The sequence below is a fragment of the Haematobia irritans genome, chromosome 4 (assembly GCF_050003625.1).
Source record: "Haematobia irritans isolate KBUSLIRL chromosome 4, ASM5000362v1, whole genome shotgun sequence".
Classification (NCBI taxonomy): domain Eukaryota; kingdom Metazoa; phylum Arthropoda; class Insecta; order Diptera; family Muscidae; genus Haematobia; species Haematobia irritans.
The window spans coordinates 87,805,885-87,820,850 of NC_134400.1; the positions used below are offsets into that span (position 1 = coordinate 87,805,885).

A 14,966-nucleotide genomic window follows, 5' to 3' on the forward strand; every position below is an offset into this window, starting at 1 on the left:
CAATTACGATATTAATTGATCTAATTAAATTTTGATTGAAATTTCTTCAATCATAGAAATGAGAGTATCAATCACCAACGTCAATTAAAAAAATAATTGGTACAGTCAATTGTTGTGATTGATTTTTGTTTTTATTACAAAATTTGTGGAATCAATTCAATTTTTTATTTGAAAAATTTCGGAAATATTTTTCCTGTTTGGTAATTCATTTTTAATAAAAAATGGATTCAATCAATTATATTTTCAACAAAATACTTTTGCAAATTCAGTTAATATTTTAATTGCGTAGATATTTTGCTATATTATTATTTTTTTTAACGATTGTAAAAAAAGGAAAACACCATGGACTACACTCAGTGTTTATATGATTATCATTTTATTTATTAGAAGCGATTTTGATTTGTAACCGTTCAGTTTTCTCCTGTTCTCTTCTCAATTTATAGGGTTGTTTTCATATAATTCTGATTTTTAGTTCATATAATTTATCAAAAAGTGAGGTATATCAAAAGTAGACTTTTCAATAATTGCTAATTTGAAAGTAAACTTTTCCACAAAATTCTGAAAAAATCGAAAAGTGTACATTTTCCTAAATTGCAAATCTAAATTGTCAATTTTTTTATCCCTATTACAATCCATAGAATAAAATCGTACGCACAGAAAAATTTTCCACCGACGTTGTAGTCATGCTAAAATTAACAATTTTTTATGATTTTTTTTTTAAATTAATTTTTAGCTTAATTTCCCATGTTCGCATATACACTATCAGGTATATCTGAATCAATTCCACAATCTTAGTGTTCTACTCTATACTCACCGGAATTTTCTTGAAATTAGTTCACTAGCACAAGTTATGCTGAAGTAGTAGATTTCGAGCCTAATGTGAATGAGGTATTAGAGTGATATAGAGTAGAAATGGTTGTTTTTTTTTTGTTAACGAAAATGTAGAATGCCATAAAAACGTACTTGAGAATGTTTTTAATTTAAGGGCATGTTTGGTTTCTATAGGTAATTATTTCATATAAGCGCCTCAGTACGATAAGAAGTATGGTATGTCGTGTTTGGAATTCAACTTTTAAAAATGTCCCTACACATCTCAATTTAGTGAATTTTTATTGCTTATCGCCATAAATGATGGAATTCGCATGATTTGTATGACCTATGTAAAGTGTGATTTGCCTATATTCGCTTTGTAATGTACATAAAATATTAACCGTTTTCATAAATTAATTATTTTGCTGATGTATCATGACTGGTTAGTGTATTTGTGATCAGTTTCAATCATCGACACAATAAGTTATAGCCAGAGTTTGAGAGAATGACCCCCCCAAGACTTTCTTATATTCATATATTGTCCTACACTCGAATATGTTTATATTATATGTATGGTAACTTAAATATAATTAATTATTTCATATATTTGATTTGTTTTTTAACATGAACGCATAGGAATTTTGCATAAATGTTTCAAGATGACTAAGAAATTGGAACACAAAAGATAAAATTGCAAGTTTAAACTATTCATCATAAGTATGTGTATGTATTCGTTTATATGTATGTGTACTATACAAGATAATTACAAAAACATGAAAATATATATTTTACTTAGGTTAGTTGATCTCTAAAATAATATTAATAAAATACAAAGATACAGTAATAAAAAAAAAAAAAAAAAACAAAAACAATTAAAAAAATATATAAATAATATTGTTTTCTTTAGGGCGGCTCTTATTTCTAAGGGTAAAGGTGTACAGTGAAACCTCTCTTGGACACTCTGAAAAGCGGACACCTCCCAAACATGGACAGTTGTCTGGGAATGTTTGCTATATTAACAAATTAAACTAAACCTCTCAAAGGTGGATAAAATTTAGGCGACCGTGGGTATCCATCCACCTTTCAGAGGTTTCACTGCATATGAAATTCAATAAATCGATAGGTATTATAGGTTTTATTTAACCCTCTTAATGCCCCATTTTTTGGGAGCTGAAAAAACATTTCTAAGGATACAAAAGCAAGAAGATGAAACAAGAAAAAATTATACGGTAAAATCCAGTGAATACTGTAAAGTCTCTTGTAGAGTTTTAACTAAGTTTTGTTTTTATTTCAGCCGTTTTTATTGTCTGTAGGTGTGTTTTACTAAAAGTTTGCTTTTAAACGAAGGCAGCCTAAAGGCGGGTTTGGGCATTAGAGGGTTAAGTTGGGTACTAAGTTCGAGTTTAGACGGTAAAATCAAAAATGAACGAATAAAACACGTATAACGTTATACCATTTTGATGAGAATTTTATTATAACTTGATGGGGAATAACCCAAAAGCAACTTTTCATAAAGTTTATATTCTTTAAAATCGATTATTAAAGAAAAATAATTGTGAAAAATTACGATTTTAGCGGCTAAACTCGAACTTAATACCCACTTTAACCGTGAAAACAGTTATTTTGTGTTAATATAGCTAATGTTGTCTTATTAAACACAAAATAAACGTAAATGTGTTTGAAAACAGCAATGACACCAATACAAATTCATCTCTCCATTTCATTTTTTCTATTTTTGAGAACTTATAAGTGGCGCTTTTCAAACGATTAACCTGAACGCTTCACCACCAGATCATCCTGGACGCACCCCACCCTTGTCGCAGAGTTCCTAGATCTGGACTATAGTTGAATTACCAAAGCATGGATGGATGAAATTACATTAAATCCATTAAATGGATGAAATTACATAAAAAGCTGTTACAACAACAACAACCTGGAGAACCCAATAAACTTCGCCCAAAATCAGTTAAATACTATCCGTTTAATTATTGAGCAAAGTGTCGAATTTAAATCTGCCACTTTTCATACACTCATAGAAAAAAGACTGCTGTTAATAACAAACACTGTCTGCTGTTTTTCAGCAAATAAAATACTGCTGTTTTAGCAGTTTTTTATTTGCTGAAACAGCAAACAATCTGCTATTTTGGAATAGCAGACGTACTGCTGATAAGTCAGTAGTTTGTTGAAATTTTCTGATGATTCGAATAAAATTATAAATTAACTCCGGTCTATTTGATAATAGAATTACTGCTGATGTATGCCCAAAGGAATCGAATGAACCTCTAAAGACATCAAACATTAAAATATTTTTTTTTATTAAACGGACGGAAATTTTTTGTTCAGAATCTTACGTGTCAAAGTCTTCGATAGTCGCATATATCTACAAATGTCTTTTTTTATTCCATGTGAAATAACAGCCACAGAAAAACCAAACTCGATGAACTCGAAGATCTAAAGGACTCTATTAGCCCAATTCTGAATAACAACTCCCTGGAAATTTTTCCCTATTCCCTGTTCCCCTATTCTAAATAAAATCTCCCAGAGAATTTTTTCTCTTTTCCCTTTTCCTTTATTCTAAACCCATAGACATTATAATACATAGATGATCCACTATTCTCTTTAAAAAATGTGTCAGTTCCAAAAATTAATTTTCTGACATTTCGTTTTGATTTTTTCGTAAAGAGTCAGTCCCAAACATTAATTTTCGTGCATTTGCTTTTGTGTTGTTCGTAAAGAGCAATGCTGCTCAAAATTAAATTTCGTATTTTCTCGGTTTTGGTCACAATTTTTTTTTCAAATATAAACTTTTAATATATTAATTTATTTATAAATCCATCATAAACGTTCTAATTTTGTGTAAAATTGGCAAACTGCAAAGAGGAAAACGAAAGAAATTGTAAGCGTGCTCTTAGTTTTCTCGTTTATTCTTAATCTTCGGAACTGTCAAACATAGTTGACACCCATGGCTCATCTATATGTTATAATGTCTATGTCTAAACCAACTTCGAAAATGGGAAATTGTTCCCTTGGGGGAAAAATTGACATTACAAATGACAATAAAAAGCGAAAAACAATGACATTTTTTGGGAATAATTCCCCGAATCCTCATCTCAGATCTGTACATATTTTAAAAATTCTTTTAAATGTAGAAAATAAAGGCTTTACATTTAAACTATAGTACCCCTTCCTGTTTTAATATAGGCGCTTGTTCTTTTAAGGATCAATAACGCGGACATGTGTCCGGCGTGGCGTAAAAAGCTAATGAAATTTTCTTTCCTTCTTCCTTTTTGATGAAATATAGGTATCACTCCTTTAAGAACTTTGTTCAGGCTACACTGGGCCACATATAGATCTTTTCCTACGCCACTAGCACTTAATCTTACTAGTGATGATAATCCAAATGACTTGGGTTGAGATGGAATGTGGTATTTGAAGGCAGGCTTATTTACCCCATACACTGAAAGAAGACTTCTTCTTTTCTGAGGAACGAAAATTTAGACAAGCAAAGATTTCTTTTGACGCTAAAAAGTGTTATTTTAAAGCAAATAAACAATCTTAGACACAATCTTTGAATCATTTGTTACTAATTCGGATTTAATTGCCCTTAAAGAAAATACTTCATTAGAAAAGGGGTTTTCGTTTGTCTAAAATGAGGAAAGTATTTTTTCTTTGGGTGTAATATTGTACCACAATGGACTGAAGTCTAAGTGAGTCTGAATCAAATCGGGCTGCAACTTTAACCCTATAATATTTGTGAAACCTTCAAGAGCAAGGCATCCCACTAATTATGTAAGGACCTCTTCATGTACAAGTATATAGTTAGTAAGTTTCAGGCAACTCAAGTGGGTTAATGACATCGCGTAGCTTTCCTCTTTCTATCCTTTGAACATTGTTACGTTGATGCGCCTCTCCTTCAGCTAATATCATAAACCCGGCACGTTTTTCGCGTTTAACTAAACTTTAACATCAATTCAATACAATTTCAATTCAAAATTTCTTTTAAAATAAAATAGTTGAAGTAAAACAGCTGACTTCGAATACTCTAAATTATTTCTCCCTAGTTATTTCCTTTCCCTACTGTTTAGAATAGGTGGATTTTATACCCGGGGAAAATGAATTCCCAGGGAATATTCAAAATTGGGATATATATTTTCAAATAAGAGATGATATTTTTGTACTCCAAGAAAAAGTAAATTTTTTAGATAAATGATTGGATGTTTGCTTGATAAAAAAAGCATAAAGTATGCAGTTAGTAATGAAAACCAATATCATCCAAATCTATTTCATGTAGCGGGTTGCTACTTCAGCAGCAATGTTTGTAAAAAACAAGTGAGTAAAGTAGAAAGTTGGGCGGGGCCGACTATATCATACCCTAAACCACCCCTACTGAATTAGTAAACATAAGCATTTGTGGGGTATCATTGGTATAGGTTTTGGAGCACATAAAGGGGGGTACATGTTTATGGGTGTCTTGTCACAATCTGAGCTGAAATTTCTAATATTAGTAGCTATAGTTTATTTTGCACCAAAAGAGTTAGTATGCCACTAATATTGAGTCCATTATTAAAAAAAGAGGAAATCAGTCAATTAGTTGTGGGTAATAAATCCAAATTTCTGCAAATAGGGCAATAGATTTATGTAAGAGCTACATGTAAGTCTAAGTACGATCAGCTAGTACATCAAAATTTGAAATTTGAATAACATAGTTTAATAAATAAGAGTATTATGGCCAAATATGACAAAATCGAGCGATGCATATATATGGGACCTATATCTAAATCTGAACCAATTTGTATAATATTTTGCAGGTATGATTGATACCACAGAAGGTCACTTGGTGTAAAATTTGAGGACGATCAGTTAATAAATGAGGCCCCTGTGGTCAAAAATAAGGTTATTAGGGGCAAAATTTTCAAAATCGGGCGATACATATATATCTAAATTTGAACCGATTTCGATGATAGTTTGCACATACAGTTAGTGCTATAGAATATTACATTTAGCCAACCATGGTTACGATCGGTTGATAAATAAGGGTTTTACGGCCAAATTTGGCAAAATCGGGCGACACATATGTATGGGAGCTATATCTAAATCTGGACCGATTTCGATGAAATTGCGCACATACAGTTAGAGGTATAGAAGATTATATTTAGCCAACTTTGAGCACTATCGGTTGATAAATAAGGGTTTTACGGTCAAATTTGGCAAAATCGGGCGATACATATATATGGGAGCTATATCTAAATCTGAACCGATTTCGATTATTTTTGGCACACATTGTCAGTACCATAAAAGATTAGAGTAAGCCAAGTTTGAGTAAGATCGCTTAATAAATAAGGTTTTTATGGCCAAATTTGGGAAAATCGGGCGATACATATATATGGGAGCTATATCTAAATCTGAACCGATTTCGATGAAATTTTGCAGACTTAAAGAGTGATAAAAAAGTTTACTATGTCCAAAATTTGATGACGATCGGTTTGTAAAAAAGCGCAACGTGACTCCATTTGTCGAAATCGGGCGATACATATATATGGGAGCTATATCTAAATTTGATCCGATTTCTTCCAAATTCGTTCGTCCTTGTGCCCAAAAAACACCCTGTACCAAATTTCATCCAAATCGGTTAATAATTGCGAGCGGAATCCTGTGAACAACAAATACATGGACAGACGGACGGACACCAAGCGCTAGATCGACTCAGGAGGTGACTCTGAGTCGATCGGTATATATTTGATGGGGTCTAAAATCAATATTTCTGGTAGGCACATTTTTTGGCCGATCAAACTTATTATACCCTGACCACTATGTGGTTTAGGGTATAAATATAGCAAACACATCTGCTAATTCAGCAGTAGTTGAACAAAATCTGCTGTTTTAGCAAACTTTTTTGCTGTTATGAATAATAATTTTTTTTTGGTGTAGATTTTTAAGAGGCCTTCGACAGTGTTAATCGCGACCGGACCGTTTTGGTCCATGCAAATATCCAGGGCTAGGTGACTCTGATATGGAGTTATTTGCAGCTTCTTTAGAGCATGGGTATAACATATATACCAAAGGTTTGGCGAAGGGTCAAGGTGATTTTCATTCCAAGGCCAGGCAGAATAGTGCATGGAATAGTGCTTTCACATCTTTTAGCTTGCTAGTACTCAAGGGCAAATTGAAATGGATTATACCAAGAAAGTATACTTACCAGGAACAAATCTCCCCCAACTCTCCGTTACACAGGCCACTACAAATGGTGTTGCATACATATAAATGAAGATGACCATCAATATCGCCTTGCCATGTGTCATCTTACCCTCCATGGGTCGTGTTATTACATTGTAACGATCGTATGCAATAAAAGCATTTGTGGCACTGGCACCTATGCCTGTATAGGAACCGATTATACCAAATATCTGGCATCCCATGTTGCCTAAGGCAAATCCTTTTTTAAAACTGTTATAGATGAAGATGGGCGTCTTTGACATCATCATAAAATCACAAAAGGCTAAGTTGATCACTAATATATTGGAGGGTGTCCTCAATGATTTTGCTCTAACAAACGGAGACATTTATTTGTGTTATACTACATAAATATATAACATTTTTAAATATACGGGTATGTTCTTGGTTTCACATGAAAAACTGAAGGGGAACTTTTTCCCTCGGGGTTATTCTGTAAGGTACTTTTTGCCCCACAGATGGGATTTTTTTTTACGGTGGAAGCAAAGAAAATCTTTCTTATTTACCAAGAGAAGGGATTGAACGCCAAACATTATTTTTTATTATCAACAGTTCATATGTTTTCTATTTGCTTGATAAATATTGGATGATAAAATTACATGAAAGCTGGTAAAAACAAGATTCAAAATATTCGACAAATTTTCCAATTTTTTTTTACATGTTACTTAAAAATGGCAGTTGTTTTTATTTTATTTATGGTCGAAACGGCACTTTTGCAACATTTTGAAAGTACATTGAAACATTTTAATTAAGAACAAATATATACAGCAGTAAGTTCGGCCCGGCCGAATCTTAACCCTAGGCAGTCATCCTTCGTCAAAATGACGACGAGTAATTTCATTTTCAATCTATAATGCATTTTAGTCGATTGGAAAATGATAAATTGAAGTTATACTAATTCAATTATTTTATTACTTTTTGTTTTATACTATTTAAAAACAAATCGAGTAAGAAAATAAACTCAATATTGCAAACTATAGCGTCTTGAAATAAGCCGTAGTCAAAATGACGAAGGATGACGTTAGTGTACAACAAATAAGGATGACTTTCCAGGGTCAAATACCCACCACCATGAACCAAATATTAGGGTTTCCTTTGAAATTTCAGGAGCGCTTGAGGACTTGAGGACACTTCCTGAAGATAAATTTAAAGATTTCATCTATGAGGACTATATCAGATTCTGGATTTATAAGAAAATACCTCTAGATTTCCAATTTCAGGCAAATTGGATAAAAACTTCGGATTCTAGAAGCCCAAGAAGTAAAATCGGGATATCGGTCTATATGGGGGCTATACCAAAACATGGACCGATACTCACCATTTGTGGCACACCTCTTTATGGTCCTAAAATACCTATAAATTTCCAATTTCAGGCAAATTGTATATAAACTACGGATTCTATAAACCCAAGATGTAAAATCGGCAGATTGGTCTATATGGAGGCTATACCAAAACATGGAACGATACGGACCATTTTCGGCACACCTGTTTATGGTCCTCAAGTACCTCTAGGTTTTCAATTTCAGGCAAATTGGATAAAAACTACGGTTTCTATAAGCCCAAGACCCCATATCGGGAGGTCGGTTTATATGGGGATCATACCAAAACATGGACCGATGCTCACCATTTTTGGCACACCTCTTTACGGTTCTGAAGTACCTCTCGATTTCTAATTTCAGGTAAATTGGGTAAAAACTACGGTTTCTATAAGCCCAAGAAGTAAAATCGGGAGATCGGTCTATATGGGGGCTATACCAAAATATGGACCGATACTCACAGTTTTTGGCACATGTATTTGTGGTCCTACAATACCTCTAGATTTCCAATTTCAGGTAAATTGGATAAAAACTGCGGTTTCTATAAGCTCAAGAAGTAAAATCGGGAGATCGGTCTATATGGGGGCTATACCAAAACATGGACAGATACTCACCATTTTCGGCACACATCTTTATGGTCATAAAATACCTCTAGATTTCAAATTTTACGCAAATTGGATAAAAACTACGATTTCTATAAGCCCAAGACCACAAATCGGGAGGTCGGTTTATATGGGGACTATACCAAAACCTGGACCGATATAGCCCATCTTCGAACTTGATCTGCCTGCAGACAAAAGACGAGTTTGTGCAAAATTTCAGCACGATTCCTTCATTATTGAAGAATGTAGCGTGATTACAACAGACAGACAGCCAGACAGATAGACGGACAGACGGACATCGTTATATCGTCTTAGAATTTCTCCCTGAACAAGAATATATTACTTTATATAGTCGGAAATCGATATTTTGATGTGTTACAAACGGAATGACAAACTTATTATACCCCCGTCACCATTCTATGGTGGTGTGTATAAAAATGTTTGAACCTTAAAAAAATCCTTTAACCCTTTCACTACCGAAATAAATCTAATGTTAAAAGCTCTAATTTTTCTTCTTTTTTTACTTGTACTAACAGCATGTAGAACAAAAATTGTCTTTTTGAAACCCTACCTCAATTACTTCAAGAGCTATATGAGCTTGTTCTGAAAACTTGATTCTTGAATTGTGACCAATTGGCCTTACGAAAATAAGCGCTATTTGACCTATAATATCTTTCAAAGTGTGAGAAAAAATACAAAACAGAAGAAGTATCAGTTATAGGTTATGTATGAATGTCCATTTACTAGAAATATACAGTAGAAAATTGTCTCAAATTTTCGTATTTTTCGTTTATTGTTAAAGAAGTTTATAAAAATGTATATTAGTGCTCACCAATATTGAAAATATTTATAGCTTATTTAGATTGAAGCCTCTACTTTAAAATAGCATCGAGAAATAAATCGAAACTAAGTGGGAAAATAGAATTTGGTGTCTTTTTCGAATGTCCTTCTAAGTGGACATCGGTAGTGAAAGGGTTAAAAATATGAAAAAAGGAGTTATAAAAAATTTGACTTTAGAAGAACTTCCAATTTATTTTGCTGGGCTATTTATTACAATAGTTTAATAACTTCCAAATATTATATATGCTACACTGAAAAAATATTTACATGGTATTAAAGATTAATCTTCTACACTGCAAGCTAAGATTAATCATAATAAATTTTAGGATGCACAATTTACACAATATTAAGGACAAACTTCTTTAAAATATAGACATTTTAATTAGAATAAAGATTATAATCTTTGCTTTAATTTTTCTATTAAATTCAGGAGTAATTTGCGTCCCTCTGTTAAAGACCTATGCCTTTGAACTATGGCAAAATTTACTTGTAGTAAGGAAACCCATTTTTGATTTAAAGTAATCGTCCTTAAATTAACTGAACTATTGAGTCTTTAGATTTAAGATAAAAACTCTTCAAATATAGACTTATTTTTTATATTTAGAGAATGAAAACTCAATAAATGAGATCTGTATCTTAATTTTAATTTTATTGGTCCTAGATTTAAAGCCAGAAAATATGTTTATTTAAAGGAAGACGCATCTTTGGCTCATAATCAATACCAAAATCCTTAAGGCAAGGTCAAAATCTTTGGATTGATTCTTTTTGTTACATATAGCAATTGGAATATAATAAGCTTATACTTTCAATTATAAGATTTAAAATCTTGTTGTACTACCTGTACGCAATCCAGAAATAAACAATTAAAAAGGGAAACCAAGGTTAGGCTAGGTATAGTGGCAACCCGAGATTTTAGGCTCACTTAGACTATTCAGTCCATTGTGATACCACAGTTGTGAACTTCTCTCTTATCACTGAGAGCTGCCCGATTCTATCTTAAGCTCAATGATAAGGGACCTCCTTTTTATAGCCGAGTCCGAACGGCGTTCAACATTGCAGTGAAACCACTTATGTTAGAGAAGCTTTGAAACACTCAGAAATGTCACCAGCATTACTAAGGTGGAATAATGCACCGCTGAAAAACTTTTTGGAGGTCGGTCGAAGCAGGAATCGAACCCACGACGGGGGTTCGATGCTAACCATTGATCCACGGTGGCTCCCAAAGGGAAACCAAGATCATACCCTCAATTCAAGTGTAGATCAAAGACAAGATTACTTACGCTGTGAAAACCCAAATTACCAATCCATTTCCAGTTAATGACATTAGCGTGAAGAATATGTATAACATAGCAAGTAAATAATGCATCGATTCTGGAGGTTCCTGGTATTGTAGCCAATGTTCGGGTATATGACGAATTTCATCAGGAGGAACATCCCATCCCAAAAGACGTCCTTCCGCCGATAGTCTAGGAATAGAAAAAAGAAATAAAACAACAATGAAATCCACCGGCCCATATTAGATAGACATATTTGCATCTAAAGCCATTTTTAGGCAACTTTGCGAAGGTGCACTCAAAGTGAACTCTCTATTTCACTAAAGCCAATTTAACTTTATTTTAGTTCATGGAATTATTATGGTTTTAGAAAGTTTCCTTTACTCCTTTCCTTTAAACGGGGAAAATTATACAAAAATTAAGTTTAAAGATTTACTAAATTCGTACTTCTTATAAAATAGTTAATTATTTCTTTAAATTTGTAAATTTTACTACAAATGCGTCTATCATGAATTTACTAAAGACATTCTTGCAAATTTGAACTCCAATTTCTTCCTTCAAACTACAAAATTTTCTTTAACAAGTGAAAAAAATTATCATGTCTAACAAATTTTCTTGAATTTGTCGAAAAATATTTACTTATTTTTGTGTTATCGCCATGATTCCAGCGTTTTTAATACTGTTTAGTTAAAATTTTCTAAAAATATGCAAAATTTTCTAAAATTAAGCAAAATTTTCTAAAATTAAGCAAAAGTTTTCTACCTGGAGGGTTCACTGTTTTTCAGTGTTCATTTAAGATTTATCGGTCGATAGATATGAAAGTAGGAAATTTGAGTGATTTCCAAGTCAAAATTTGGTCAACATAAACTTGACGTATTTCTTTCAATTTTGCATTTAAAAAACCTGAACACCCCTCATTTTGAAGGTGCGTGTTGTTGCTCCTATTTTGAATTTGGAATTCACTCTTCAGTTGTCAAAATGCCGTCCAAGCAAGAAGAGCAGCGTATCAAAATTTTGCTCGCGCATCGCGAAAATCCGAGCTACTCGCACGCAAAGCTGGCAAAATCGCTAAAAGTTGCCAAATCAGTCGTTACAAATGTAATTAAAGTGTTTGGGGAACGTTTGTCGACAGCCAGGATCGGGGGGAAATCGAGTCTGGATCGGGGGGAAATCGAAAACTGGAAGCAGCTGAGACGACAAAGAGAGTTGCCGGTAGTTTCAAGCGAAACCCTAACCTCTCTCTCCGAGATGCCGAAAATAGGCTGGGTGTATCGTCTACAACCGTGCATCGAGGCAAAAAACGAGCCGAACTATCGACTAACAAGAAGGTAGTGACTCCAAATCGCGATGATAAACAAAATACGACGGCCAAAGCGCGATCCCGGAGGCTGTACACGACGATGCTGACGAAGTTTGACTGCGTGGTAATGGACGACGAAACCTACGTCAAAGCCGACTACAAGCAGCTTCCGGGACAGAAGTTTTATACGGCAAAAGGAAGGGGAAAGGTAGAAGATATTTTCAAGCACATAAAACTGTCAAAGTTCGCAAAGAAATATCTGGTTTGGCAAGCCATCTGTACCTGTGGCTTGAAAAGCAGCATTTTCATAGCTTCCGGGACTGTCAACCAAGAAATTTACGTAAAAGAGTGCCTTTCCTGAAGAAACACGGTTGTTCCGTACTGTTTTGGCCGGATTTGGCATCTTGCCATTACGGTAAAAAGGCCATGGAGTGGTACGCCGCCAACAACGTGCAGGTGGTTCCCAAGGACAAGAACCCTCCCAACACGCCAGAGCTCCGCCCAGTTGAGAAATACTGGGCTATTGTCAAGCGGAACCTAAAGAAGACCAAAAAAACTGATAAGGACGAGCAGCAGTTCAAGGCAAACTGGCTTTCTGCGGCGAAGAAGGTGGACAAGGTGGCTGTACAAAATCTGATGGCAGGTGTCAAGCGTGAGACCCGGCAATTCGGATTTGGAAAAGCGAAAGCCTAACTGAATATTTTTCCTGAATTTTATACTAATTGAACTTGAAAAAGAAATTTAATTTGATTTTTTAAATAAACGATTTCACCGATTTTCCCTTGACCAACTTTTGACCGTATCACCCTTTAGCAGTGGGGAAATGTAGCTATTTTGGCCATTCTTGCCCAAATCGGAACAACATATGCTATATGGGGGCGTTGTCTGAATCTGAGCCGATTTTGACCAAATTTGGCACGTATTACCGAAACGTTATTTGTACACTATCTGTTCAATTTTTCAAGTAAAGCGGAGTGAAATTTTAACCTACGGTTGTCATATGAAAGATTTCATGTCCTTAAAATACGAATGCAAACTTTGCTTAGCATTTCTCCGATAAACTTTCAATGAAGTCGTTTTGTCCTTATAGTTAAGTGATTCGGCTTAAAATTGAGTATCCTAACATGAAAGAAAATTTCGTTTTACTAAGGTCAACTTGGCTTTAATACTTCTGAAAAATCTTTAGAATTAATGAAATCATCCTTAAATCGGTTGACTTTTGCATGTTGGCTACAATCCTAAAACACGTTAAAAAATAGGAGATGCTTTTTAACACTTTATTTTAAAGACATTTTGTAATTAAAATATAGCATAATTTTTACTATAGCCGAGTGGAATTCGGAATTTTAAGTTGTGGTTAATATGTTATTAATGGACTTTGATAGCGCATGAAGAAAAAACTAAAAAAATAATAAATTAAATTTTGTTTCCGAGAAACAAGTACACGCAAACAAAAAATACGTTTGGAAAACGTGTACCGAAAACGTTTTTCTTTTGTTAGAGTTTTTTTGCTTCGAAAATTTCAAATTTGTATCACCAAAAAAAATCGTTTGTTACAAAATTTTTATTTTTTCAATAAAAAAATATATTTTTGAACCAACAACACAGTTCTTTTCTGACTTTAAGTCTTTAATAAGACACATTTTACAGTTCATAGTAAAAATTTAATATAGTAGCATGTAATTTTGAACATCTTTTCGGAATCTTCCGAACATATCTAGAATATATGTAAAAAAAAGCAAACAAAAAACTTTTCGGTGTTCGGTCAAAGCAGGGATCGAAATAACGACCCTTGGCATGCAAGGCGGACGTAGCAACCACTGCTCCACCGTGCCCAACTAAATGTATGTTTCTGTTAAATAAAGTTTGTTTAATCGGCATGGCCCGCGGTTCGATTCTCCGTCCAGGCGAAAGGTAAAATTTAAAAAATTTATAAAATCAAATAATTTCTTCTATATTGTATGTATTACAGAAAAAGGTGTTAATAACTAAAAAACCTCGTCGAAGGGATAATGCAATTAGCCAGAAAAGATTGTTTTTACATCCTGGAAAAGAGTAAGCGTTTATCAGTATAAACTTTTCTTCCAAATAAACTTCCTTACAGCGAAAAGCAAATGAGAACCGAACTTTGTTTGTCTAAAATTTCGTTTGGGAGGAAAGAATTCTTTTTTGCGTGTACACAAACACACAAATTTAAAAGATAATTGTATCTTAAATATGTCCTTTCTTCAATGCTCCGCTTCTTTAGCTTTGAATCAATACCAAAAGCATAAGTGTAAAGATAAAATCATTGGGCTTGCTTTTTTCCAGTGTTCTTTATCGGTTTATATAGAGGAGCCTATAAATAATTATGGACCGATATGATTTAATTTTCGCATGGTAATTGGACAGTCGAATTACAACGGGATCGCATTAAATTTGCTCTTACAAAACATTCCGGAAGTCAAATTTAGGTATCGGTTTATATTAAGGTCACATTGGTGGAATAGATCGGATGCTCTACCCAGAAAAAAGTGTCTTCGAAACTAAAGGATAAAATGTTCATCAATTTAGTTTAGCCATTTTATTTCCATTCAGTTAAATTTTTGTGTGA

At 33.6% G+C, this 14,966-nt stretch overlaps 1 protein-coding gene across 1 annotated transcript in view; it reads right to left on the reverse strand.

The window, feature by feature from the left end:
• Rh4 (Rhodopsin 4) overlaps positions 1 to 14,966 on the reverse strand; it is a 43,774-nt gene that overhangs the window by 25,083 nt on the left and 3,725 nt on the right. The window contains exons 2-3 of the mRNA XM_075307914.1: positions 11,080 to 11,265; positions 7,007 to 7,353 (exon numbers count right to left, since the gene is read on the reverse strand). Of these exons, the coding sequence (XP_075164029.1) occupies positions 7,007 to 7,353; positions 11,080 to 11,265 (533 nt within the window). The remainder of the gene's footprint in view (positions 1 to 7,006; positions 7,354 to 11,079; positions 11,266 to 14,966) is intronic.